Here is a 27,432-nt window from a genome sequence, read left to right on the forward strand (position 1 = left end):
CGCCCGCCAAGACTAGCCCAGCCCCCGGGCTCCGCAGCACGTTCTTTTGCATCCACCAGTATTCAGGATACGAGAATCCGGCGCAGAGCAACTTCTTCAGGTTTGAGGTTCCGGATCCCTGGGGGCGGGGAAACGGGAAGGGAAAGAAAGCTGGTAGAGTGGCCAAGCAGAATCCAGAAACCCGCCATCTCCGGGGAGCGAAACCTCCTCCCTTTCTACCCTTGGAGCTACCGCGAGAATGGGCAGGGTCTGGCTTCGGGACGGAAGCGAGGGGAGGTCCCGGTTCGGGGGCGGGGCTAGAGGCGGGGCGACCCGGCTGGGACTCGCCGGCAAAGCCGGCTGACACTCTCCACTTCTTTCACCCGCGGCTTTCTGCTCAGGTGAGGCGTCCATGGAGCGGCTCCTGGCCCAGCTGTGCGGCACCAGCGCAGCGTGGCCTCTCCCGCTGTGGGAGGGAGGCACCACAGGCCATTGCTTCACCCAGCTGGTGCTCAGCGCCCTGCCCCACGCGGTCCTCGCCGTGCTCAGTGCTTGCCACTTGGGCACCCCGAGGTGGGTAGAGACGGGAGCAGGACTTCTGTCCGTGTGGGCCTGCAGACCTCACCCGCAACCAACATTTCCCCCTCAATGTCACCAGAATAGCGAGGTCTTGGAGTAGGGCAGAAGTGGAATAAAATCTGAGCATTACCACTTAGCAGCAGTGTGGCTGTTTGGGGGCAGGTTACCTACCTTCTCTGGGTCTCATAGCATTGTTGGAAGGTTTAAATGAGATAATGCATTTAAGCATATAGTGCAGTGCCTGACAGGTTTTTAAAGGCCCAATGCATGTTAGAAATCATCACTATTGTAGATTTTCAGATGCCCAAACACAGCTGTCATGAATTGCAGGCAAAATTGGATGAACAGTGTTTTTAGCCAAAAAGGATGACTTGTGTTTAAGTTATAGAGCCAGTTTTTCACCACATCCATGAAACCTCAATGTTCCTAGGTTAAGAAAAGCGTAGGTAGGTCGGGCGCGGTGGCTCACGCCTGTAATCTTAGCACTCCTGGAGGCCGAGGTGGGAGGATCCCGTGAGCTGAGTAATTGGAGTCCAGCCTGAGCAAGAGCGAGACCCTGTCTCTACAAAAAATAGAAAAAATTAGCCAGGCATGGTGGCACACCCCCGTAGTCCCAGCTATTTGGGAGGGTGAAGCAGGGGATTGCTTGAGCCCAGGAGTTTGAGGTTGCTGTGAGCTAGACTGACGCCATGGCACTCTACTCAGGGCAACAGAGAGAGACTCTGTCTCAAAAAAACAAAAACAAAACAAAAAGAGCATAGGTAGATTCAACTGGAGAGGAAGCAGTAGTTAGAAGAGAAGAGCAAACTTAAGCCTTCCTCAGTTTAGGGCTATAAGGTGTGGGTGCTAAAGTAACCTTGATTTTGTACTTAGTTCTTGAATGGCTGGAGATAATTAAAGTTAGTCTCATTCTGGCTGCTGAGAAGGCAAGAGGGTGATATGGTCTCTGCCTTTGAGAGTTCTTAGTCTTTTGGTGTAAAGTGTCCCTATTCAAGAGGAATTAGGGGGCTAATGAATCCCTTCCTTGTGTAGAAGCTGCAGATCTGCTTGGTCTGGGAGGAATGCTGGGTTGTCTCTTACATAGAATGAGACAAAAGTCTAGAAGGGGTCAGTCAGTTACCAATGACATCCAGAGCCTGCTCAGAGGAGTAGCTATTAAAAATTGGCACAGTCCTTTGGGAACTCAGGGTCTAATGAGAAGGCAAGAAAGACCATCATGTAATCAATAGAAATTGTGGCTATCTCACTTCACTTATCAGGCTTTTGTGTGTTGCTCATAAGGGTTAGAAGGATCCAGAATCTCAGACAGGAAAGGACCTGAGAGGTCTTTGGGTCTAGACTCTTCATTTCTCACTGTACTGTTGAGGAAAGTAAGATAGAGAAAGGGAAAGAGACTTGCTCAAGGTTATAAGCCTGGTTGATGGCTAACTTGGGGCCAGTACACCAGCCTCTGAGGGCCCAGTGTTCTTTCTTCTGTCCTTCTGTCCCCATATCTTAGAAAATAGAATTTTTTTTTTTTTTTTTTTTGTGACAGGATCTCACTCTGTCACCCAAGCTGGAGTGCAGTGGCGCTATCATAGCTCACTGCAGCCTCAAACTCCTGGGCTCACACAATCATCCCGCCTAAGCCTCCCAAGTAGCTAGGACTACAGGCATGCACCACCACACCCAGCTAATTTTTAAATTTTTTGTAGAGACTGGTCCTCACTATGTTGCCCAGGCTGGTCTTAAACTCCTGGCCTCAAGTGATCCTCCTGCCTCAGCCTCCCAAAGCATTGGGATTACAGGCATGAGCCACTACTCCTGGTCTGGAAATAGAATCCTTTAAGGTTGATTTTTATTCCAATCTAAACCCCTTCATATAATTGCCATCAGATTGACTTTTAAGAAAACTCAAAGAACTGTAGTTTACAACTAAACTTTTTCAGTAACCCATCCCTGCCAACAAAGGATGTAACAGATTTAGTCCTCTTTTTATGTGAACCTTCAAGGCATTCTGATATTCACTGTTGCAGATGAGTTTTCCCATATTTGATTCTTCATGCAGACAAATCACCTTTTGTTTTACTAAACACATTTTTTATATGCCAAGAAGATATAGACAAAAGGACAAAGATTTTTCTTCAGCTAAAGGAGTCACAAAAGTGATCCACACCACCTTCTACTATCAGTGGAAAGACAGAAAGAATATTCTGAGGCTTTATAAAATTTAGGCTATAGTATTAGAATATAGAAGCTGTATGTAAGTCAAATTTTTATTCATCTAATAGTACTTCAGGTGAATTAAGGGTAACCTTAGGTGGATCCTTTTATTAAAATTAATATGCATCCCTTAGAGTTTATATGTGTTAAGACTTTTGATTTTTTTTTCTAATTAGAGTTCATGTTAAGTACAACCTTAACTCAAAATTGTTAATGCCTATGGTGAAAGAATAAATCAGAAATGATATGTTGGCCGGGCATGGTGGCTCATGCCTATAATCCTAGCACTCTGGGAGGCCGAGGCAGAAGGATAGCTTGAGGTCAGGAGTTTGAGACCAGCCTGAGCTAGAGTGAGACCTGGTCTCTACTAAAAATAGAAAAAATTAGCCAGGCATGGTGGCACGCCCCTGTAGTTCCAGCTCCTCAGGAGGCTGAGGCAGGAGGATCGTTTGAGCCCAGGAGTTTGAGGTTGCTGTGAGCTAGGCTGATGCCGTGGCACTCTACCCTGGGCAACAGAGCGAGACTTTGTCTCAAAAAAAAAACCATCAAAAAGCAAAACAAACAAAAAAAAGAAATGGTGTGGGTAGGTTAGAAAATTGATTGGGTCAATATGGGAAGACTTCCTGGAAGAAAAGGACCTGGGTTCCAAGGTAAAGTGGGGGTAGGGATAGATGTGCAAGGCAGGAGGGGAGTTGATTCCTTAGGTAAGTGAATTGCTGAAGGTGAGGGGTATGTCTGGGCCCTGAGTCAGCCGTGATGTGCCTCCTTTTCTTTCTTCCCCCTTGTCCCCAGGAGTCCAGATAGCATCCTACTTTGCCGTCCTGGCTGGCGCCTCCGACTTGCAGCTTCCTTCCTGCTGTCCATCTTCCCGCTGCTAGACCTCCTTCCAGTTGCTGTACCACCAGGGGCAGGCCCAGGTCCTGTAGGGCTAGAGGTGCTGGCAGGGTGTGTGGCAGCTGTGGCCTGGATCACCCACGGCCTGGCCCTGTGGACGTTGGCCCATTCCCCTCATGGCCACTCCCGGGGGCCCTTGGCCTTGGCTCTGGCAGCCATCCTGCCAGCTCCAGCCCTAGTGCTAACGCTGTTATGGCATTGCCAGCAAGGCACACTTCTGCCCCCACTTCTCCCAGGGCCCCTAGTCCGCCTATGCCTTCTCATCCTGCAGCTGGCTGCACTGTTGGCTTATATACTAGGATGGGCAGCCCCTGGGGGGCCACGAGGACGCTGGGCTCCAGAGCCCCTCCTGCCTGAGGGTCAAGAACCCGAGGTGGCTGAGGATGGGGAGAGTTGGCTGTCACGCTTTTCCTATGCCTGGCTGGCACCCTTGCTGGCCCGTGGGGCCCGTGGAGAGCTTCGGCAGCCCCAGGACACTTGCCACCTCCCCCACAGGCTGCATCCAACCTACCTAGCCCGTGCCTTCCAGGCACATTGGCAGGAGGGGGCCCAGCTGTGGAGGGCCTTGTATGGGGCCTTTGGACGGTGCTATCTGGCACTTGGACTGCTGAAGCTGATGGGGACCATGCTGGGATTCTCAGGGCCTCTGCTGCTCTCCCTACTGGTGAGCTTCCTGGAGGAGGGACAGGAGCCACTAAGCCATGGCCTGCTCTATGCCCTTGGGCTAGCTGGCGGGGCTGTGCTGGGCGCTGTGCTGCAGAATCAGTATGGGTATGAGGTGCGTAAAGTGACACTTCAGGCACGAGGAGCCGTGCTAAACATCCTGTACCTCAAGGCTTTACAGCTGGGGCCCAGCCGCCCTCCTGCAGGGGAGGTCCTGAACCTACTAGGCACCGACTCTGAGCGGCTGCTTAACTTTGCTGGGAGCTTCCATGAGGCCTGGGGCCTGCCCCTGCAGCTGGCCATCACCCTCTACCTGCTGTACCAGCAGGTGGGTGTGGCCTTTGTGGGGGGGCTGATCTTGGCACTGCTGCTGGTTCCTGTCAACAAAGTGATCGCTACCCGCATCATGGCCAGCAACCAGGAGATGCTACAGCACAAGGATGCACGGGTTAAGGTAAGGGGCTACGTGGGGTCCATCAGCTATCTAGAGACCTCACCCAGCCAGGGTCCGTAGGTCCTCCCCTGCACTCTGCCTGAGGGACTGAGCATGAGTTAGAAGTTAAGAGCTCAGACTGGAGAAAAACAGACCTGGGTTCAAATCTACCCTTACTAACTAGTTCAGTCACCTCAGACAAGTCACTTAACCTCTTTGGGCCTCCACTTCCTCATGTGTAAACTGAGGATAATAATAGCTTGCCTCACAGGGTTGTGGTGAGGATCATATAAGATAATGCTTAGTGTAGTGCGTGTCATAAAGTGAGCTCTAAATAACTGTGGCCCTTTGGTAATATAGCAGCATTAGCTCATGTGGCCCTAGGCAGCATACCTAGGAGGTAGGAAGTAAGTAATCTCCCTGGGACCAAATGGGTTTTTAGTGACAGAGCTGGGACGCAAGTCTCCCACCTCCTTGTTGAGGGCACAGACCACCCCATGGCTGCATGGGGAGAGGCCTAGGAGAACCCCAGCTACCTCTTAGGAGTGGGCTGTGGAGGAGGAAATAGGTCACTCTCTTGCCTGTGCCAACTCTAGATATTGAGGGTCTGGCTGAATCAGTTCCGGGTTCTGCAGTGACTGTGGGTACCTTTACAAAGTGGGTAGCAGTCCTGGGGGTCCATACAACATAGCTATCAACCTTACTGGAACAGCTCAGTGCTAGTGGGGAGAAAAAGGGGTTGGTAGGAGGTTAAGGCCTGAGGCCTTTTCCCATACCTGTGACAACTACAGACTAGGTCTCTAAGGAGTTCCTGGCCCTTACCCATCTTGCCTGGGCTCATTGGTCTGTTTGACCCTGGCTGTGGTGTGGCCTCTTATGCCTGTGTACTCCTCTAGGAATACTTTCTCTATCACCCAAGCCATGGGCCAGAACTGGTGGCTGTCCCCCAAAGCCCACATCTTTTGGCTTTGGGAAATAATCCTCAGTCCCTCATCTGGTGGAAAAAGAAGTGCTTTTACTGCAGTGTGATGACTGCCTGCACCTTCCACCACTTCATCTCCCAGAAAGATGGGGAATTCTGGCTCCAACCTGTCCCCAGCTGGAGCAAATGGAGAAGTAAAAGAGACACTGGAAAGGGAAGCAACCCAGGGCTGAGAAGGATTTGAGGGGCAGGATTTCCAGAAAGGACTGAGGTGAGGAAGAAAACCAAAGCTAGGGAAGTACAGAGTATCTGGGAGCTCAGAGTACTTGACATTCTCTGCCAGGAGCCTGGGGAAGACTCCACCTCACACTGCTGTCTTGTCTCCATCCCTAGCTCATGGCGGAGCTGCTGAGTGGCATTCGGGTCATCAAGTTCTGCGGGTGGGAGCAAGCACTGGGGGCCCGGGTAGAGGCCTACCGGGCTCGAGAGCTGGGGCGACTCTGTGTCATCAAATACCTGGATGCAGCCTGTGTATACCTGTGGGCTGCCCTGCCGGTTGTCATCTCCATCATCATCTTCATCACTTATGTCCTCATGGGGCACCAGCTCACGGCCACCAAGGTGAGGACCAGGAAGGGAGGGCATAGCTCTAGGAAGGCATGAGAGGGTGCTAGCATCGAGGAGACTGCAGTGGAGTGGAGAGGTGCGCTCAGGCCCTCCGTGCTGGCTGGTGAGGAGGGAAGGATCCCTGACTGCCTCATCTTTTCCCAACCAAAGGGAAACTCTGAAGGGATCTTCTTCTGGGGCCTTGGATATATAACCCTCCTCTCTTAGGAGGAATTCCTTTCCTTCCTCTCCTCTTCCTTCCACTCCATCTTCCAGTCAGGTCCAGGCCTGGGATTAGGTCCCTTTTTCTTCATTAAGATGGCTTTGGGAAAAATCTGTGATCCAATGCCGGGTCTGGCCAAGGCCAGGTGATGTTGCTACTTAGAAATTCTGAGGAAGTCTCAAAATGAGCTAGGCCTATGTACTTATCAAGATGCAACCTTCATCCCTGGAGGAACATTGGGATTTCTAGGATTCTGGGAGTAGCCACCTCTGCCACCTCCAATCCCAGGATCGTCTGGCGGTCCCTCAGTTCTGCTGCTACCCTGTTCTTCCCTCCACAGACCTGTTCACAGGGCCACCTGTAGAGCAGGCCCTTGGATGGCTCTTCTACTCCACCCCTCTTCCACTCCACTTAGGTGTTCACGGCCCTGGCACTGGTACGCATGCTCATTCTCCCCCTCAACAACTTCCCTTGGGTGATCAATGGCCTCCTGGAAGCCAAAGTGTCCTTGGACCGGATCCAGCGTTTCCTTGATCTTCCAAACCACAACCCCCAGGCCTACTACAGCACAGGTAATGGGAAGCTAGAGGGCAGAACCTGGCACAGGGTGAGGAGGGGAATGTAGCCACTTGGCATTGTGGATACACACTGCCAAGAGGAGTCAGAGGCAGCAGCATGCAGGCAGAGCAGACCAAGACCGAGACTGAATTAGCCCTGGGCATGTAGATGTGGGGGAGGCAAGTGAACAACATGCCCTTGATTTACCCTCCCCAAGCAGGTTAGTGGTAGATTAGGAGCCCAAGCTCAGTGGCTTCTTCCCTGTTCAGATCCCCCCACAGAGCCATCTACAGTATTGGAGCTGCATGGAGCCCTGTTCTCCTGGGACCCAGTTGGAACCAGCCAAGAAACGTTCATCAGTCACCTCGAAGTGAAAAAGGTTTGTTGGACAGATACCCTGGGAGAGTCCCCAGACTAAAGAGAGAGATGGACACTCAGTGACAGATAAGCAAAGACTGAGCCAATCATAGCTGGGTGGCTCTGCAGCTCTAACTACTGAGGGGTACAGGGGAGGGGTTTGATGAGCAGGTTCCATTCTGATAGGAGACGATACCTCATATATGAATCTCATTCTGCCACACCCAGCTTTTTTAGAGTAGTCACACCTCTCCTTGGTCTTCAGGCAGCTCATATTCACCCAGTTCAGACCAACAGGTGTGTTTGTCTCTCCATGTTCCTCAGAGGCCACAGAGTTCAGAACAGGCTCCAGGGCTTATCCAGCATCTCCCCCAGGCTGGGGACTTAGGGGAGAGGCCCAGCAACCCCTTACGAGAAATATTTTGCGAATGGGATAGATGATCCTCTATTTAGCCTGGTGAAAAGCAGTCACACCCTCTGACTCACACTGCAGCATACACAGTCAAAGAACTTAAAACATGAACATTCCTGGCAGAGGGCGACTCCTGTTCACCCCCAGTCCTGAGTTTTCACTCTCTCCTGACCTTTGTCCAACCCCATGCCCCACAGTTCAACTCAGCATGCTCCGGTGGTGGCTGAATCGCCTCCACCACATTTGGCTCACGTTTCTGGCTTGGGCTGTATGTTTTGTTTTTCCTGTGAGTTCAGGCAAGACAAGGCTGGAATTTTTCAAAGGAATTTTGCTAATGTGTGTGTTAGGGCTTTTTTGGTTATGTCATAGAAACCCACTGGAGCTAGCTTAAGCAAACAAAAAGATATAATAGGGATATAGAGATAAATTGGAGAATCCAAAGGCAAAAATGCAACTGGATCTTAGAAACAGCCCAGAACCAGGCCTCAACTTGCACAGCTCTCTGCCTTCCGTGTGTTTCTCTGTCTTTATTTGCCAGGTTCTTCCCTCTCCGTGGACCCACTCTCCATTGAGCAAAAGGTGTGACTGCAGAGAGCTCTCCCATTTATAGCTGCAGCCAACAAGAGGGAGAAGCTCCCTCTGGGTCCTGATCCCACATTCCCAGGGAAAGGTCTCAGATTAGTCTGGTGCCCACCTGTAGATGGTTCAACCCTGGCTGGCAGGATGGGGGCATCACAAACAGCTTCTGAGCGCCCAGCCCCTTTCTAGAGAAGGAAATAGGAATCTGGTTTTTGTTTGTTTGTTTGTTTGTTTTTTGGAGCAGGAGATAGCTCCATGAACATAAGTTACAACTAAGAAACTAAGAACAGAAAGTTTTAAACTACAAATCACAGAAATGGACACCTGTGCAAAGCACTGAGATATCAGAAGTCTAGCCACAAGCTGACTTAGCCAGCCCAGCATTCAGGCCCCAAGGCCTGGAGTCCTTCCCTCCCCTCTCCCCATCCTGGGATGCATGTCTCAGAGCTTACCTTGGAAGTTCTTGGGCACTTTCCTCCCATCCCCTCTGACATGCTTCTTCCCTTCAGAGGCTCCTCACATACACAGTGAAACTGACAGCAACTCTGAGTGGAGAATAAAACACACTCCTTCCCTAGATCCAACAGATCAGCCTGTGAATTGGAGGATTCTTTCCCTACACACTAATTGGGGCCTAGAGAGAAGTCTCAGTGGGAGATTGACAGCCCAGTGCCTCAAGAGGGAGATAACTGCCCCCTCTGTCCCTTTCCCTGCAAAGAGCAGACGTGCTTGTGTGGTTTCCTTGCAGGGTATGCTGGTGGGCATCGTGGGGAAGGTGGGCTGTGGGAAGAGCTCACTGCTGGCCGCCATCGCTGGGGAGCTCCACAGGTAACCAACCTTCAGCACACCCCTGTTCTTGCTCAGCCCTTTAACAAACACTTACTGAGCCCCTGCTACCTTCCAGACAGCTTTATAGGGGCCAGAGTACCAAGAATAGGTCCCTTTACTGGGAGAGCTTGCAATCTGGAAAGGAGGAGGCAGTCAGGAAAATGAACCATCATAATCATTATGCCAGAGTGTTATAAGTGCTATAATAGTGAGTGAAGAAAAGAAATGGAAGCATCCAGTGTCAGCTGTTCTTTCAAAAATGTGGTTGTGCAGGGAAGGGATCCAGAGATGAACACAAGTTTGAGGGAAGGCCTCTTTGTTTTTAGGTGACAATGAGTAATGTGGTGGCCACACTCTCTACTGAGCTCCTGAGAACATCTAGATATGACAGCTGCTTGGCTGTAGCCAAAGAGCAGTTTTTTCTCTTCCCCATCTAGAATGAGCCCACAGCCTCATTGGGACCCCTTGACTCAGTGTCTGCCAAGGCAGAGAGTCATGTGACACGAAGGGTGACCCTGTGTAGAAGACAGTAGCGTGGGAAGGCTTCTGGGAGGCAGGGGCTGGACATGGAGGGACCCAGTGGGGAGCTGGTCCCCATGCTGCTGGCCTGGCTCTCTGCAGGCTGCGTGGGCAGGTGGCAGTGTGGGGGCTGTCCAAGGGCTTTGGCCTGGCCACCCAAGAACCCTGGATCCAATTTGCCACCATCCGAGACAACATCCTCTTTGGGAAGACATTTGACGCCCAGCTGTACAGGGAGGTGCTAGAGGCCTGCGCCCTCATCGACGACCTCAGCGTGAGTGCCTGGCCGTGAAACCTCTTGGCCGCCTGCTTCCTCGTGTATCCCTGACACCTCAGACTAGAGACTTGCTTCTCTGGAAAGGGCTTGCTTCTACTCGGGCATCTCTTTTTTTTTTTTTTTTTTTTGAGACAGAGTCTCACTCTGTTGCCCGGGCTAGACTGCTGTGGCGTCAGCCTTGCTCACAGCAACCTCAGACTCCTGGGCTCAGGCAATCCTCCTGCCTCAGCCTCCCGAGTAGCTGGGACTACAGGCATGAGCCACCATGCCTGGCTAATTTTTCTATATATATTTTTAGCTGTCCGTATAATTTCTTTCTATGTTTAGTAGAGACAGGGTCTCGCTCTTGCTCAGGCTGGTCTCGAACTCCCGAGCTCAAATGATCTGCCTGCCTCGGCCTCCCAGAGTGCTAGGATTACAGGCGTGAGCCACCGTGCCCAGCCTACTGGGGCATCTCTTATCTAGGACTGGCCATCATACTTCGGTCCTGTCAGAGCTGCTTGGTTCCCCCTTCCCCACAGGGCCTAGAGGGGTGATGGTCACTGGGTGTTCCACGTAGCCCCTGGGAGAGCCCTGAGGCCTCTGGGGCCAGGGAGGGTTCCCTGTGAGGCTTAGCTCTGTGTAAGTCTGGCTACTGGTTCTGACTCAGGAGGCCCTCCCCCACCTCCCTCTGAGAAGGCTTGGAAGAGTCAAGGTCTCGTTTGGTTGCAAGTTACCCTAGGGAAACCTGCCAAGCCCATCATATTTCCCATCGCCCCCAATTCAGAGTACTAAATTTACTGGAGAAAAGATTCCAGATTTCTCCCATGACTTCTCGCCCAACCCCAATGTCCCCTCCAGGACTGTCATCACCACTACCCTACCCAGGTAAATGTGGAACTTCCTATAAAGGAAGGCCTTTGACTTTGACATGGGGCATCCTGTGTCCATTTATCACTTGTTTCTGCATCAAGCTTTCCCCACACGTCTGCTAGGCCTGGATACTGTTCTAGGCACTAAGAAAATAGATGAATAAAAGGTTTTCCTAGGCTACGTACACGGGACTAGTTCCTTGTTCTTCCGCCTAGGGGAAAGTCCCCGGACCTCGGGCAGAGAGTGCCGCGTGCACGCGCACGTAGACATCCCTCCGCTTCCCACTGTAAAGTCCGTCAAGAAGCGAATCCCGCTGAGCCGCTTGGGGGGGCGTGGAGCGTCGACCGTGAGCTCCACTCGTTACGCAGGCAGTGCGTCTTCGCGCACCAACCACACGAGGCTCATTCTCAGCGCGGCTGCCTTAAAAAATGATAATAATAATTTAAAAAAATATAATGAAACAAAGGTTTTCCTTCAGTAAACTCAGCGTCTAGTGGATCACGGGTGCTTCCTCTGGGTTTGGGGACTTCTTAGCTTAGCAGACCATTCCTGAGGTCACCAGGAAGGCTCAGGGTACATTGCTTCTCTAAAAACCTGTGAAAACTTTCACATTAAATTTGCCCAGCGTCATTCTTTGCCTGTTAAAAAGGTGGGGTGGCGGCCGGGCATGGTAGCTCACGCCTGTAATCCTAGCACTCTGGGAGGCGAAGGTGGGAGGATTGCTTGAGGTCAGAAGTTTGAGACTAGCCTGAGCGAGAGTAAGACCCCATCTCTACTAAAAATAGAAAAATTAGCCAGGCGTGGTGGTGTGCGCCTGTAGTCCCAGCTACTCCGAGGCTGAGGCGGGAGGATTGCTTGAGCCCAGGAGTTTGAGGTTGCTGTGAGCTAGGGTGACGCCACGGCACTCTAGCCTGGGCAACAGAGCAAGACTCTGTCTCAAAAAAAAAAAGGCAGGGTGGCAAATGTGGCAGAGTGGTTAAGAATCTGAATTTGTGTCCTACCCCTTACTAGCTATGGGCAAGGTAGTTAATCTGTCTGAGCTTTGGTCTCACCTGTGAAAAGGAAATAATACCAGCTTTGTAAGGTTGTCATGGGATTCCCATGAGATAATGCCTGTAAAATGCTAAGCACATAGTAAGTGTTCAATAAGTGCTAGATGTTGTTGGAATTGTGTCTTGTCTCCTCTGACTAGCTCACCCCAAACTTAAGTCTAATCTCAAGCTGCCTACGTCTCTTGGTCCCCACCATCTATCTTCTGCAAAGGGATAGGAAATGAGCCAGAAGATATTGGGGAGCTCATTGACCCACTGTGGTACCTTTTCCATCAGATCCTGCCGGCTGGAGACCAGACAGAGGTGGGGGAAAAGGGTGTGACCCTCAGTGGGGGACAGCGGGCTCGGATCGCTCTTGCTCGTGCTGTCTACCAGGTAAGTTGGTGTGGGGGCAGCAAGGGTAATGAGATGGGGGGAGTCCAGACCCTTGGGAGCTTGGCTGAGTTGAGGGAATCGGGATATTTTCCTCAGCACATGGTTTCTTCCCTCCCCCATTCCATGTTCCTGAAGTGTTGGTCATCCTATCCCCCTTTTGCAGATTGAAGGCAGAAATAAAAGGCCCTTTAAAAAGCATTATATGGTCTGAGCACTGGCCATGGAATGCTGGCCTTGCCTGACTGGGGGGAAGTTCACCCTCAGGTCTCCCCGTCTCTACTGTTGTGGGGGTAACTCCCGTAGTTCTTCTCAGCTGTCTTCTCTGACTTCCTTGGGATATTTCAAGGAGAGGATCTGGGTTCTGGCCAGAAGACTGGGGCCCTGGTGCCTATGGTGCCTCCACTTCTCCTAGGAGAAGGAACTCTATCTCCTCGATGACCCTCTGGCTGCTGTGGATGCGGATGTGGCCACCCACCTGCTGCACAGGTGCATCCTGGGAGTGCTGAGCCACACCACTCGGCTGCTGTGCACCCACCGCACCGAGTACCTGGAGAGGGCTGATGTGGTGCTGCTGATGGAGGCCGGGCGCCTCATCCAGGCCGGTAATGTGGGGCAGGAGCCCGGCCGTGTGAGGGGACACCTGCCCAGGTGTGGCAGGGAAGAGAGACAGGCGGATTGTCAAGTGCAGATTCTGCCACCCCTCCATGTGTGGCCTCAGCATGGTCATCGCCTCCTCCTGCCTTCGTGGAACTGGTGTGAGGAAACCGGAGAACAGGAGGGAGCAGGCGCACAGCAGCCAGCATGTTTGGGACTCGTGGGCTTTGCGACTGAGTGTTCTTGGGAACTTAGAGGCCCAGGATCTCTGAGAACAATCTGATGTCCTCAGAGAAGAGAAAGCAGTGAGATTTAGAACAATCCTTTTGTAAAAAAACAAAAACTCTGAAGACAATTATAATGCAGAGGGACATGACCACCTGCTAGTTCGCTGGGAGAGAAATAGGAGGAAATGAGGCTCAACTAGATGTTAGGAAATGAGTGAAGCGTGAGAAAAAGCTCTGCAGTAATGACAGGTGACCCTGGACAGGTGCTCACTCATGGCTGTGGCTGTCCTCTTAGGGGTGGATGTTTGTCCTTCTCTGCTGCTTGAAATCCATGTGCAGAGGGATGGACTTTATGAGTCCTGCTCAGAGTCTGGGGGATCCAGGGCAGGACCCTACTAGGGTGGGTTTGAGAGGAGGGCCAGCGAGAATGGGGAGGTGGGATCTGCACACACATTTAGAAAGCCATGGTATAGATGCAGAACAGCCCCCTCCGAGTCCCCCCTCTACCTTCCAGGGCCTCCCTCTGAGATTCTGCCACTGGTACAAGCAGTCCCCAAAGCCTGGGCTGATGATGAACAAGAGTCTGACTCAGGTATGTCCCACAGTTGGGAAGAAAGGGCTTGCTTTTCATTGTCACACTATAAATGTTTTTTTTTTTTTTTAAACAAAGCTTGCCTGCTCCTCTGAAACTGATTCTTTTAACTGGCATCCTGCAAGCTAATTCCTCCATCCCCTCCCTGACTCTTACAGCCATAACCCAGTCAGTACAGAATCCAGAGAAAACAAAGGAGGGGTTCGAGGTGGAGCAGAGCACATCTGGTCGCCTGCTGCAGGAAGAAAGCAAGAAGGAGGGTGCCGTGAAATTGCACGTGTACCGAGCATACTGGAGGGCCGTGGGCCAGAGCCTGGCCCTAGCCATCCTCTTCTCTCTGCTCCTCATGCAAGGTAAGAATATACCCTGGAGTCCCTCAGGGTTGTCCAGGTGCCCATCACCTTGTACTAATCATTACAAAACCCAGAGACTCACCAAGTATGGGTAACAGCTGGGACAAAAGGCATGCCCCACACCCCCCGCCCCCAGCCCCATGGCCAGGTGCAGTGGCTCATGCCTGTAATCCTAGCATTCTGGGAGGTTGAGGTGGGAGGATCACTTGGGGTCAGGAGTTAGAGACCAGCCTCAGCAAGAGTGAGACCGCTGTCTCTACTAAAAATAGAAAGAAATTAGCCAGGCAACTAAAAATGGAAAAAATTAGCCGGGAATGGTGGCGCATGCCTGTAGGCCCAGCTACTTGGGAGGCTGAGGCAGGAGGATCGCTTGAGCCCAGGAGTTTGAGGTTGCTGTGAGCTAGACTGACCCCATGGCACTCTAGCCCAGGTAACAGAGCGAGACACTGTCTCAAAAAAAGAAAAATGAAAAAAGGCATGCCCCCAATTCTGAGAGAGGCCCAGGGGCGAGAGGGGTGCACTCTATAGGTATCTTCTGTTCTTCCCCTCAGGTTAGCTCTCATTCTGCAAAATTGAGGTCATGCTCTCCCCAGAGTCGAAGGGTGAGGGCCTAGGAAAGAAGTGCATGCTAGGGAGGATGTGGGATGGTGCACGGTGGGGAGGCCAGGAGGATGAAGAAAGGTAGGAACCAGAGTCAAGGGCAGAGAAAGGGTGTTTGAATAGAACAAAGGACAGTGTCTCACAGCTTTTTCCTTCCTGTCCATCCTCAGCCACGCGGAACGCTGCCGACTGGTGGCTCTCCCACTGGATCTCTGAGCTGAAGGCAGCCAAGAATAGCTCCCAGGAGGCCCCAGCCTCCACCAGCCCAGCTTCCACAGGGTTCTTCTCTCCACAGCTGCTCCTCTTCTCCCCTGGAAGCCTCTAGTGAGTGGCTGGGGCTGGGAGTAGGCCTAGTGCTCTGTGTGGTCACCAGGCAGGGAGTGAGGGTTGGGGCTGGTGTTCCAGGGGCTATGTCTCCTGGAGAGTGGGCAGAGGTGGAAGGGGGAGGAGAAGGGACTCCCCGAGTGGCTCTACTTTTGGTTACCCACAGCCCCCTCCCCACCACCCAGCGCCCCAGTGTTCCCACTGTCCAAAGCTGCCCCCAATGGCTCCTCAGACATCCATTTCTACCTCACCGTATATGCAACCATTGCTGGTGTCAACTCCCTCTGCACCCTACTCCGGGCAGTGCTCTTTGCAGCAGGTATCCTCCAAGCAGCCGCCAACCTGCATCGCCGCCTGCTGCATCGAGTTCTTACGGTGAGGGGATGGTGGGGTGGGGTGGGGTGGGGGAGCCCAACCCTAGCCCTGTGGAGTATCCTCCCAGTACATGGGCTCCTTTGGGGGTCCCATCCTACATCCCTCGTCCTCAGGATGGGTGCAGCACGTGACAACCTCTGAGAGCCCGAGTGGCTGCAGAGCAGAGTGGCTGCCTGGGTTCAAACCTGCTTACTTAAGCCTATAGTTTCCTCACCTGTAAAATGGGACAATAAGAGAATCTACCTCAAAGTTACTTCAGTTTTGAACTTCAGGTGCAGAAGATTGACCCCTTACTTCATACAAGTCCCCTTTTCTGTTTTATTTCTTTATCCATCCCCATTCATCTCCATACCCTATTTCCATTTCCCCATCCTTCCTTGATAAGCAACCATTCTAAGTGTGTTTAATATGTATCTTTTTGCAAAATGCCTATTTTTAATTTATGTAAATGATACTGTGCTAGATCTCACATTCTGTTTCTTGCAGTTTTTATTTAGGACTGTCCCTGTTGCTCTGTATATATGTAGTCTGTTGCTTGCCCCACATACTTATGAGGATTAAACTAATTAGCACATGGAAAGTGCTTAGGTTAGTGCCTGGCACACACTAAGTGCTCACTTAGCAATTGTTATTAATGTTGTTACTATTACAAAGCCTTTTTGTGTTGCTTTTCTTGTTAGGGCCTCACAATAACCCTGTGAGGTAGGTTCTGTTATCCCCACTTTACAGATGAGGAAACTGAGGTGCTGGAGGTGAAGTGACCCGGCCAAGGCTAGTTCTGTGGAGAGCCAGTCCGTGAACCCAGCACCATGTGGTTCTTTCCACTGCCTGTCAGGAGCAGCTGCCCACCATTCTGCCTCTCCTCCAGCAGCCAAGGAGGAGACATCTCCATGCTGTGAACGAATTAAATTTCTCATAAGCTGGCATTAGGAGCTGCTTCAGAAAGCCATTGGACCTAGTCCCCTGCTTGCTTACTTGGTTCTCAAAGTAAAGGTAGAGATGAAGGTCAGGGAAGCAGGAGAAGAGAAAGGGCCATCTTTGAGACTGTACCTCCAAATAGTAGTCCCAGTAGCTAGCAATTATTGAGCACTTACGTCATGCCAGGCAGACTCTGCTAAGCACTAGACTGCCATATATATGGCGTTTAATCCTACTAACAGCTCTGTGAGGTGCAGTTCCATTGTTGTCTCCATTTTCCAGATGAGAAACAGGGGACTTTGCCCCTTGCCTGGGGTCTCACATGCACTAAGTAGCAAAGCTGGAATTCAAATTGCAGTCTGACCCCAGAGCCTGAGCCCTTAACCATGAGATAATACTGACTTTGGCCGATAATGTTCCCCACTCTGTCCAGCCGCAATCAGAATGTTCCTCTTGACATCTAACTAAATCTCACTCACTGGCCAGAAGTCCCCATCTTCTGGAGAGAGATTAGCTCCCTGCCCTTGAAAGGGCAGTGGGCATGTCTAGCCCAGAGGGAGAGGGACGGCCGGCATAGCTTTTGGGGTTGCCACTGGCAAGAGGGATGAGAGAGTCTCTATAGACTTTTCCACCCTGGGATATTCTTCCTCCAAGCTCTGCCAGCCCCTTCTCTCTGCCCCAAAACTCTGGGGGTACTTTACTCCTTTCCTGTTTTCTACCTTGGGCTGCCCACCCCCCAGGGCTGCCCACCACCCCTTTTCTGCCAGACCCTGCCCTTGCCCAACCATCCCCTCCTCTCCCAGACACCAGTGACTTTCTTCGATGCCACACCCACGGGCCGGGTCCTAAACCGCTTCTCCTCTGACGTGGCCTGTGTGGATGACAGCCTGCCCTTCATCCTCAACATCCTCCTGGCCAACATGGCAGGCCTGCTGGGCCTCCTGGCTGTGCTGGGCTCTGGCCTGCCCTGGCTGCTGCTGTTGCTGCCGCCTTTGAGCATCATCTACTATCGCGTGCAGCGCCACTACAGGGCCTCCTCTCGGGAGCTGCGGCGCCTGAGCAGCCTCACCCTGTCTCCACTCTACACCCACTTGGCTGACACCCTGGCCGGCCTCCCTGTGCTCCGGGCCACTGGGGCCACCTACAGGTGTGTGAAGTCTGCCCCTCCCAACCAGAGCCCAGGGGGATGAGGTGCTGGCAGGAGCGGAGAAGAGGGCCCCCTGAGAAGAAGGGCATGTGGGGTACAGGGTTCAAGCCTCCAGGGGGAGAAGGGCAGAGTGGGTGAGGGCCCTAGGGGAAAGAGGAGAAAAACAGAAGAAAGAGATAGTGAGGCAGAGCAGACCCTCTTCGAAAGAGCACGCTGGCATCTCTGTATCCCTGAGTGAGGCCTGTGGGTGTATAGATCAGCTCCCAAGAAGGAGGCATTCTTTGGGGAAGGAGTCTGGGTGGAGCAGCCTCACCTCCCTCCTGGCCTCTCCCAGGTTTGAGGAAGAAAACCAGCGACTCCTGGGGCTAAACCAGAGGTGCCAGTTTGCTGCCAGTGCTGCAATACAGTGGCTGGACATTCGGCTACAGCTCATTGGGGCGGCAGTGGTCAGTGCCATTGCGGGCATCGCCCTGGTGCAGCACCAGCAGGGCCTCGCCAACCCAGGTGCCACCCCGGGACCCTTCACCCCTACCTCAGGAGCGAGTTATTACAACCCCTGCCCCCGACCTCTCCGTGTACTGTTTCCCCAACATTTCCACCTCCCACCCAGGTTCCCTCCGAGGATATATCATAATAACCGTCATCACCTTCAGTTTAGGGTGAGGGAGAGTCTCCAGGAGTGACTTGCCAGCTGGTGGTGGCTCTGGGACCAGAATGAGCCATCTGAGCTTCTGGTCTCAGTCCCTTCCCTGCTCCCACCACCCTGCCCGGACCCACCTCAGTCCTGCACCTGGCCTCCCTCCGAGCTTCTCCAGGCCCGCTCTACCGCCTTGCATCAGCCTCCTGCGCTCCTGGCCTAGGTCCTGTCACCTTCCTGCTTCTCCACTGCCTCCTTTAAACGCCCACAGTCCACAGCTTGGGACTTTCCTGTCCTGCCCCTACCTCCCACGCATGTCCCAGCATCCAGGCTCCCCCAACAGCTGGTGCTCCTCTCCCCAGGACTGGTGGGCCTGTCGCTGTCTTACGCCCTGTCCCTGACAGGCCTGCTCTCAGGCCTGGTGAGCAGCTTCACGCAGACGGAAGCCATGCTGGTGAGCGTTGAGCGGCTGGAGGAGTACTCCTGCGACCTGCCCCAGGAGCCCCGGGGCCAGCCGCTGCAGGTGGGCCTACACCCCGAGCCCGGGCCAGAACCCTGAAGGGCCCTCCTGAAGGCCCCAATCTCTCCCAGTTCCTTTCTTTTTGCTTCTCACTCATCTTTCTCAGCTCCTTTAGCCTCCCTGTATGGTCCCCACCATTCTGCACCGTGCCCCTTCCTCCCTGTCTCTCCTCATTCCCCCACCTTTCCTCCCACACTGTCCATTTCTCATTCTCCCCCGTCACCATCACTCCTCATCTCACTCATCTCCCTCTGTCTTCCATCCGTGGACCCCACCAGCTGGGCACTGGCTGGCTGACGCAGGGGAGCGTGGAGTTCCAGGACGTGGTGTTGGTATACCGGCCAGGCCTGCCCAATGCCCTGGACGGGGTGACCTTCCGCGTGCAGCCTGGAGAGAAGTTGGGTATCGTGGGCCGCACGGGTTCTGGCAAGTCTTCCCTGCTGTTGGTGCTCTTCCGGCTGCTGGAGCCCAGTTCGGGGCGAGTGCTGCTGGATGGCGTGGACACCAGCCAGCTGGAGCTGGCGGAGCTCAGGTCTGGGGGAAGAAGTTGGGGGTGAGGGAAGAGGGGAACCAGAACTACCCACACGTGGAGGAGGGGACAGCTAGGAGGCTTTATATAGACTCAGGGCAGCCAGGGCTGACCAGCAGCTGAGATGGGAGATAGGACGAGCAGGTGAGGACAGAAAACTCCTAGTGCTGAGGTCCAGGGTCTCAGCTGGTGATCTCAACGTCTTCCTCACCCTGACCCAGACCACCTTTCCGGCTTCATCTTGTACTTCCCGGTGTACACCCTCCACTCTAGAGCACTAGTCGCTGCCTTCCAAATCAGAGTCTCTCAGGTACTGTGCCTCTAGATACTGATCCCCTCAGCCCTCGGGCTCAGCAGGCAGTGCTGGGGATAGCTTGAGGCCAGGCCAGTTGCCCCTGGCCACAAGTGGCCTCATCTGGGGCTATACATCCCCCACTCCTACCCCCAGGTTACCCTAGTATCATTTTCTCTGAGTTCCGTGACATGGAAAAGGTAGGAAAGCTGTGTCCTAAAGCCCTGGGCACATGACTGACCCCAAGGCCTGACCCTGCCTCATCTGCCTTTTCTTCTAAGCTCTGGTGGCCTTACTTTACAGCTTGACCATATAGCTCCTCAGGACCCAATTCCAGGGCCATTCCAACCTTGAAGTGTCCCATACCCATTCAGCCATCCAGTCATTCCCTGCTCAGCCCCTGCTGTCCCTGGAGTCAGTGCCACACAGTTTAGCCCTTTTGTTTTTGCTGGTGTTTTGTACTTCAACAAGATGTAGGCTACTTAAGGATAGAGGTAGGCCCTTGGTTTCTTTGGTATTGCTCATAGCACCAGCCCAGTTCTAGGTACACAGATGACTGCTTGGTCATGTGGGGATGGGGTGGGGAGCAGAGGGGGTTATGTTCAGGTCTTACTCCTAGGCTGTCCTGGAGGTGCTAGTCCTATAGCTAAAAAAATGTACTAGGAGTAGAAGTGGCCACATCTCCGGCCTGAACCCCATGTCATTGTCCCCCAGATCCCAGCTGGCTATCATCCCCCAGGAGCCCTTCCTGTTCAGTGGGACTGTTCGGGAAAACCTGGACCCCCAGGGCCTACATGAGGACAGGGCCTTGTGGCAGGCCCTGGAGCAGTGCCACCTGAGTGAGGTGATTGTATCCATGGGTGAGTGCTGGGCCCTGACCCTAGAGCAGGGAGGGAGCAGGGAGAAGCCTGGACCGTGCAGTGAAGATGCTGTCCTTGCAGGTGGTCTGGATGCTGAGCTAGGCGAGGGGGGCCGGAGCTTGTCCCTGGGGCAGAGGCAGCTGCTGTGTCTGGCCAGGGCTCTCCTCACAGATGCCAAGGTGAGAAGAGAGGAAGGGACATTCAAGAGGGCTAGGAAGGAGGCAGGAGACCTGTCAGGATTAGACGGTGGGTTGGGAGAGGTTTCAGGGGACCAAGCTGGTTTTCCTTTGAAAGCTTGAGGTGGGGAGCTATAGGGGAGCCTGGTGTTTGGGCCCAGCCCGTCCTACAGCCTCTCCTTCTCACTCTTCCCCTACACCCTTCCCTCCTTCCAGATCCTGTGTATTGATGAGGCCACGGCAAGTGTGGACCAGAAGACAGACCAGCTGCTCCAGCAGACCATCTGCAAACGCTTTGCCAACAAGACAGTGCTGACCATTGCCCACAGGTGTGCAGGCCTCCAGAGTGACCGTCTAATGAGGGACTGTGATGGCATAGACCCAGAGCCTCAGTTCCTTTCAGGGACCTGGGGAGTCAGGGCCCTAGAGATCACCCCACAACAAACCTCAGCTCCTCCTCCCCCAGGCACCACCCTGGCCCTTTATAGCACATCGTCTGAGGGAAGCTGCACTCCTTCCCCCAGCCCGGAGCCAGGGGCTAAAGCCTGTGGGACAGACCTGTGCTGTCCTGGGGGGAGAGGAGGGAAAGCAGGTCAGCATTCTCCCTTAGGGCATTGTCCCCCATGCCCCCACACTGACCATCTTCTCCCACACAGGCTCAACACGATCCTGAACTCAGACCGTGTGCTGGTGCTGCAAATGGGGAGGGTGGTGGAGCTGGGCTCCCCTGCCGCGCTGTGCAACCAGCCCCACTCACTGTTCCAGCAGCTGCTGCAGAGCAGCCAGCAGGGAGCCCGCTCCTCGCCCTGAGGGCCTGAACCTGATCCCCCCCACCCTTGAGGGTCCCCTCCACCGCTGGCTGGGCAGAGGTGCTGGCTGCTCATGTACATTCTCTGTGGTTCTCCCTCACTTTCCTGGGTTACTCTTGGGAAACATCCTTGGTGGGCAGAGTCCCAAGGCTTCCGCAGAACAGGCCTCTGCTCGGGCCTTCTTGCAACTGGGACTCCAGGTGGGTTTTTCTGACATAGGAGCCCACTTGCATTTTTATAGTTTTATTTGATAAAATTCCCATCTTACATTCTGTATATTAAAAAAATAGTATTTCTGGCGTGAGGCTGAGGTCCCCTCAGTGTGTGTACCCAAGCTGAGGGGTGATAAGAAAGGACCACTCCAGTTTGAGGGGTGGGGAGGTGAGGAAGGGGGTGGGAAAGCCCCCACCTCCATCACAGTGCTGTGGTCTTCCCAGGCTCAGGTGGCAGGTCAGGTGGCAGGGGGAGCCCTGCTGGCAGCATGCTAACCTGACACTCCTGGTCCTGGCACGCCGGGGCATAGTGTGGGGCAGGGTAGCAACAGAGTCCAGGGGGGCAGACACCCCGGCGCCAGGCCCTCAGGGTCAGCAACATGGTGGCCAGGACCAGGGCAGCAGTGAGGGCCCCAAACACCACCAGGGCCACCAGGCTAGGCTCACCCAGCCCGGCTTCTTGCCTCCGCACCACCTCCTTCACTGAGATCCGCAGCAGACCAGCCCCTGCGCTGTGGGGGGCTGGCTTTGTGGCAGGTGCCACCACAGCTGAAGTGGGCCCTAAGGGGATGTTCAGTGTGGTGGCAGGATCTGGGACGGGTAAGACAAGCTCACAAGTCTTGCCACCATAGCCACTGGGGCAGAGACAGTCAAAGTCATGGACACGGTCCCGACAGCGGGCGCCTCTCTGGCATGGGCGGCTGGCACAGTCATCCAGGTTGATGGTGCAGAAGCGTCCAGCAAAGCCCTCCGGGCAGAGGCAGGAGAAGCGGTTTATGCCATCGAGGCAGGTGGCACCATTAGCGCAAGGCCGCATCAGGCAGTCATCTACATTCACCTGACAGCGGGCACCCACAAAGCCTGCCAGGCAGCGGCACGTGAAGTTGAGGGCAAAGCCCTGGTCATCCTGGCACTGCCCGCCATTCCGGCATGGGGAGCTGGGGTGGGGGCAGGAAAGGACATTGATACAAAGTTAATGACATCTGCAGGGTAGCCCAGGTCAGCATCCTGACCACTGCCCCTCTGCTCTTCTAGCTATGTCACCTTGGGCCACTGTCTGAGCCTCAAATACTTCATTTCAAAGATGAAAATAAAAATAGTACCCAGCTTCCCAAATTGTGTGGGTTAAATGAGATAATCCAATGTCAAGCAATTACACAGGGCCTGGCCCAAAGGCGGGCTCAGGATAAGTGTGCTATTATTATCCTCACAGGCCCGCAGGCCTGAAGCGGAAATGAGGACAAGTCCAGCCCTGCAGGGCCGTTTCCTCATCCATATCATGAGGCATAAGGCTTCTGTGTGGAACATCTTTAGGGGTCCATGCCAGTATTGGGGGGAGGATGAGGGGAGTCCTAGGCCCCTCAATCTCCTCACACCCACCCTCCCCAACCAGAGCAAACATTCGAGTAACTCCTATAGATTATTGTTGTTGAAGAAATGGTTCAGAAAGTACAAAAAAAGTTGAGAAACCGCAAACTAGGGTACCCCCACGTGGGTCTGACCGTCACTCCTCCCCCTTCTCAACAGTCCTGCCTCTCTCCTCATGCAGTCACTAGGTTCTGGTCTAGCCTCCCCTCACCCCACCGGCCCAGCACTCACCCCGCCTGTTCACAGGGCCCGGCCTTGCGCTCGCAGTCATGCCCGTGGAAGCCTGGTAGGCACACACAGTGGTACTCACCACCCCCATCATATATGCACTGGCCTCCATTCCGGCAGGGGGACTGCGTGGTACAGATGTGCTCATCTGGAGATAAGACAGGGAAAGCTCCCTCACATCTGGTCCCCAGACCTTCCAGACCCAAGGCTCTGTGGGTGTGGCTTGTACCACAAACACCGCGGGCTGGAATGGTTGGGGCACAGAAGACAACAACACTGAATTTGGAGTCAGGAGACTCCTGGCCCTGCCCCTGTCAGTCTATCTCAGACTGACTTTGGGCAAGTTGTAGCTCCTCTGTGGGACTCAGTTTCCTCATCCTTAAAATGAGTACAGTTTTTAGTAGCTGTCTTTCCTACCTCACGGGGTTATGTTAAGGCAGCGGTCCCCAACCTTTTTGGCATCAGGGACTGGTTTCATGGAAGACAATTTGTCCACAGGCCGGGGTAGGTGGAGCTCAGGCAGTGATGTGAACGATGGGGAACAGCTGTAAATACACCACTCACCCGCTCACCTCCTGCTGTGTGCCCTTGCCCCCACCCCAATGTTCCTAAGTTTCATAGAAGACAGTTTTTCTACAGATGGGGACTGGGGGGTGGCAGAGCTCTATGGCCCAGTCCATAACAGGCCACGGACGGATACTGGTCCAAGGCCCGGGGGTTGGGAACCGCAGTGTTAAGGATCAATTCAGACGACAGGTATAAAATCAAAAAGGAGGCCAGGCACAGTGGCTCATGCCTGTAATCCCAGCACTCTGGGAGGCTAAGGTAGAAGGATTGTTTGAGGCCAGGAGTTCAAGACCAGCCTGGACAACATAGTGAGACCCTATCTCTACAGAAAATTTTAAAAATTAGCCAAGTATAGTAGTGTGTGCCTGTAGTCTCAGTTGCTCGGGAGACTGAGGAGGGAAGATGGCTTGAGCCCAGGAGTTTGAGGCTGCAGTGAGCTATGATCATGTCACTGTACTCCAACCTGGGCAACAGAGCAAGACTCTATCTCTAAATGAAAATAAATTAAATAATAAATAATGATAAAACACCATGCATTTGAGGGTTTGACCCGGATACAATGGGCCCTCAATAAATACTGATGGATGGTCTCTCAAGATACATGGGGACCCCAGCCAACAGCTACCCCTTCTCCTCATTACCTTTGTCACAGAACTTTCCAGCCCAACCGCTGTGGCAGATGCACTGCCAGGGCTGGTGGCAGGTACCATGCTGGCAGCCAGGCATCCTCACACAGCGCTCACAGTGCAGGCCCTCCCAGCCTGGGTCACACCTGGTAGAAAGAAGCACAGGGTCAGGGCTCTGGGTAGGACAATGTGAGAAAATAGAGGCAGCAGGATCAGGGCTTCTAGAAACCAGGAGGACATATGACAGCCCCCAAGGGAAAACAGACCTGCCCTAGGTAGGTGTAGGGCTGTTCAGGGTCATAGGACACATAGATGGAATCAGACCATCAGACCCTATCCCTTGAGTCTTGGTTCTGTGCTTTGTCTAACCTTTCTGAGCCTCAAATTTCTCATCTGTAAATTGCCGATACCCCTCACAGGGGTGTGCTGAGGAGGAAATAAGATAATGTCTGCAAATGCCTCCAATACCACTCCTGGCATGTATGAGGTGCTCATAAACATTTTAAAAAGAATGACCTTGAAAGGTTATCAGGACTATTCCAGGGCAAACACCTGACCATTTTTTAAAAGCCCTCCAAGGTTACGTCAAAACAAAATTTTAAAGAGTGTAAAAGAGAAAAATAAAGCCTTCCAAGGATACAGAGTCTCAAAGACCCCCCAGCCAGTTGAGCAACCGGCCCTGTCAGCTCATTTCCTTATGTCCGGACACTTTGCTCCTGCTATAGAATTTGCCCAACCTCCACCCCAGTAAGTCAGTTACTCAAATTCATAAGAAAGATCCTCTTTCATCATGAGTGCTTCTCTCCAGCAACTTTCCCTGCAGCGTTTTTTCTCCAGGCTAAGCTAAACCATTTCTTTTCTTTATCTCCTTCCTTTCTCTCCCCCTTTCCTCAGGGTGCCCAATCTCCAAACTCTCAAGCTTTAGGTCTCTCCCCTGGTATCTGGAGGGGCTATCTCTCACAATCCCTGAATCAGACTTGGGAGAGTAAAGGAGTGGGGAGATATAAGCTAGAAGAAGCAAGAGGCCAGGTCAAGGGGAATGGGGGTTGGGGGGCATGCAGGGAGGTGGGGGAGGCTGGCCCATCTGCCATGGGGTGATAGAGCATGAACAGTAGGGTCTTAAGCCCCTGACACTCTGTTCTGGGGCTTGACCTGGTTGTGGGTGTGAAGGGCTGGGAAATGGGGAGCAAAGGGTTTGGGGGCACGTGGTCAGGATAGGTACCTGCAGGAGCCATCAGGTGCACAGCAGCCGTGGGCCAGGTCACAGTGGGAGCTGCAGTCATCGGCTGCAATAGATTGATGTGGGAGGGCTGAGTCTGGGTCAGGGTACGGCTCCCTGGGATGTGGGACTCGAGAGAGGACTGGGGTTCCAGTAATTGGGTGGACCCAGCTCTGAGGCAGGGCAAGATAGAACAGACACATCCCATTCCAAAGGGCGACCTGGGTCTTGCCAGCCCCGCGGTCGGAGCGACTGCAGTGCCGTCTCTGGCCGGCAGAGGTCAACGTGCAAGCGATGACTGCCGGACAGGGCCGCGACTGGAGCCCGGGGGCGCGCTCACCTCGGACACGCTGACCGGGTGCCCCCAGGATGCACAACAGGCACACGAGATGTAGGCAGCGGCAGCCGCTGGGCATGGTCAGCGCCGGCCCCAGGAGGGACGGACAGATGCACAGCCAGACGTGTGGGCACCTGTGGGACAGCACAGGCGGGGAGGCGGCCAGGAGCGGAGATAGCGGCACGGATATGGGTTCCAAATGACAGGAGCCGACGAGGGAGAGGGGCGCTGGGACGCAAGAAGCGGGTGGGGGCAGCGAGAGGGCAGGGGCGGGGAAGGGTAGAGCAAGCGGGGAGACTGCAGATAGGAACCGGGGAGCGGGGTCTGCGACAAGGGGGCGAAGGATGGGCAGAGGAAAGCGAGGCCAGGGCGCGGGAATGGCTGGGGTGGATCGCAGTCGGGACAGAGGGGTCAGCGGGGATGGGGACAGCGCAGAGAGGAGGCCTCGAGCACCGAGGGGACGCGGGGGCCGGAGGGAGGGACGGTTCCAGGCAGCGAGCAGTCTCCGCCCCCCACCTTCGACACCCCCCTCGCTCCCACGTCCCCTTTCTATCTCTGCCGCATTCAGCCCAGCGGCGGCACAGGGCCTGGAATCCCCACGGTGCCCCCAGCCCCCCGTGCCCCTGTCCTCCCGGTCCTCACCCCCGGCTGGGAGGCGGCGCGCCCGGGCGCGCAGAACGAGGCCGGATCCGACGGGCTCCGCCGAGGGGCCGGGCGGGGGCGCGGGGCCGCCCCTAGCTGGCCGCGGGGCTGGGCGCCGAGGCGGCTGCCATGCGAGCCGAGCGCTCGGGAATCTGGGGCTCCAGGCGACCCCGAGCGGCTGCGGCGGCTCCTCGCGCGCGTTCCGGCCCCCTGCCAGGGGCGGCGTGTGCGGGCGGAGCCCGCGCCTCCCCCCCCCCCCCGCCGCCGGCCCGCCCCCCGCCCGCCCGCGCCAGGCGCCCACCCCACCCCCTGCGACGCACGGCGCACACCTAGCGCCGTGGCACCTAACCTCCCGGGACCGAGCTTTCGTCAATGAAAGAAGGAAATTGTGGGAGTCTAAATGGGAGCAAACTACAAAGTGCCGGCCAAAGATGCTCGGTCCTGTTATTCTCCCAGCTCACATCCCGGCTTTCCGGACCCGAGCCCCTCGCCCCACGCTCCACCTCCGCTCTCACCAGTCCGCCGCCCATCACGCTTCTCATCTATATCCCTTGCACACTCAGGGCACACTTGCTCCCCGCCCTCCTCTTGTCACCAGCCCACGCCTACCCCGCTTGTAAAGCCTTCATCACCTGCTTCATTTGTCTGCTCTTCTCAGCCTCCTGGCCCTCCGCTTCTTTCTCTCCTCATCACCTGTATCTGCAGCCTTCCAGGATCGACCCCTCCCTATCCAAACGCCAACCCAGGCCACCCCCAATCCTTCCCTCTTTCTGGCCTCAGTCTTGGTGACCACTTCTGGGAGGTCTCCCTGGACTGGGAATGCCCCTGACTCTCCAAGGGTGCCCCCCAAGCTCCCTTCTCTGTACACCCTCACATCCGTTCTTGTCCTCAGGCTAATCTTCAACTGCCCAAACCCCGAGCTCAGATTGAGAGTTATATGGAGGGCTGAGGGGAGACTGCCCCTCTAAGC

General features: G+C 54.3%; 2 protein-coding genes across 5 annotated transcripts; one reads left to right on the forward strand and one right to left on the reverse strand.

The window, feature by feature from the left end:
• ABCC10 (ATP binding cassette subfamily C member 10) lies at window positions 1-21,562 on the forward strand. Of its 4 annotated transcripts, none has more exons than XM_045542017.1 (22): window positions 1-100; window positions 381-552; window positions 3,553-4,771; window positions 6,066-6,293; window positions 6,917-7,073; window positions 7,329-7,438; window positions 9,156-9,235; window positions 9,857-10,028; window positions 12,212-12,310; window positions 12,723-12,912; window positions 13,646-13,723; window positions 13,882-14,076; window positions 14,847-15,000; window positions 15,186-15,375; window positions 17,097-17,440; window positions 17,775-17,944; window positions 18,440-18,600; window positions 18,876-19,129; window positions 20,133-20,278; window positions 20,360-20,457; window positions 20,671-20,783; window positions 21,111-21,562. In XM_045542017.1, exons 2-22 carry the CDS (start codon window positions 392-394, stop codon window positions 21,262-21,264), a joined length of 4,473 nt encoding a protein of 1,490 aa, XP_045397973.1. In that variant the 5' UTR covers window positions 1-100; window positions 381-391; the 3' UTR covers window positions 21,265-21,562. The 4 variants fall into 4 exon arrangements, with proteins under 4 accessions (XP_045397973.1, XP_045397972.1, XP_045397975.1 ...); XM_045542016.1 differs by lacking the exon at window positions 1-100 and adding an exon at window positions 116-247; XM_045542019.1 differs by lacking the exons at window positions 1-100; window positions 17,097-17,440; window positions 17,775-17,944 and adding an exon at window positions 116-247 and having other exon boundaries at window positions 15,167-15,375.
• Window positions 21,491-26,309, reverse strand: DLK2 (delta like non-canonical Notch ligand 2). Its single transcript, XM_045542021.1, has 5 exons — window positions 25,824-26,309; window positions 25,487-25,550; window positions 24,280-24,410; window positions 23,075-23,219; window positions 21,491-22,413 (listed from the first exon to the last, which is right to left on the reverse strand). The coding sequence occupies exons 1-5, from the start codon at window positions 25,897-25,899 to the stop codon at window positions 21,678-21,680; spliced, it is 1,152 nt and encodes a 383-aa protein (XP_045397977.1). The 5' UTR covers window positions 25,900-26,309; the 3' UTR covers window positions 21,491-21,677.
• Between the last annotated feature and the right edge of the window lie 1,123 nt (window positions 26,310-27,432).

This window comes from Lemur catta, chromosome 2, assembly GCF_020740605.2.
Source record: "Lemur catta isolate mLemCat1 chromosome 2, mLemCat1.pri, whole genome shotgun sequence".
Taxonomy (NCBI): Eukaryota; Metazoa; Chordata; class Mammalia; order Primates; family Lemuridae; genus Lemur; species Lemur catta.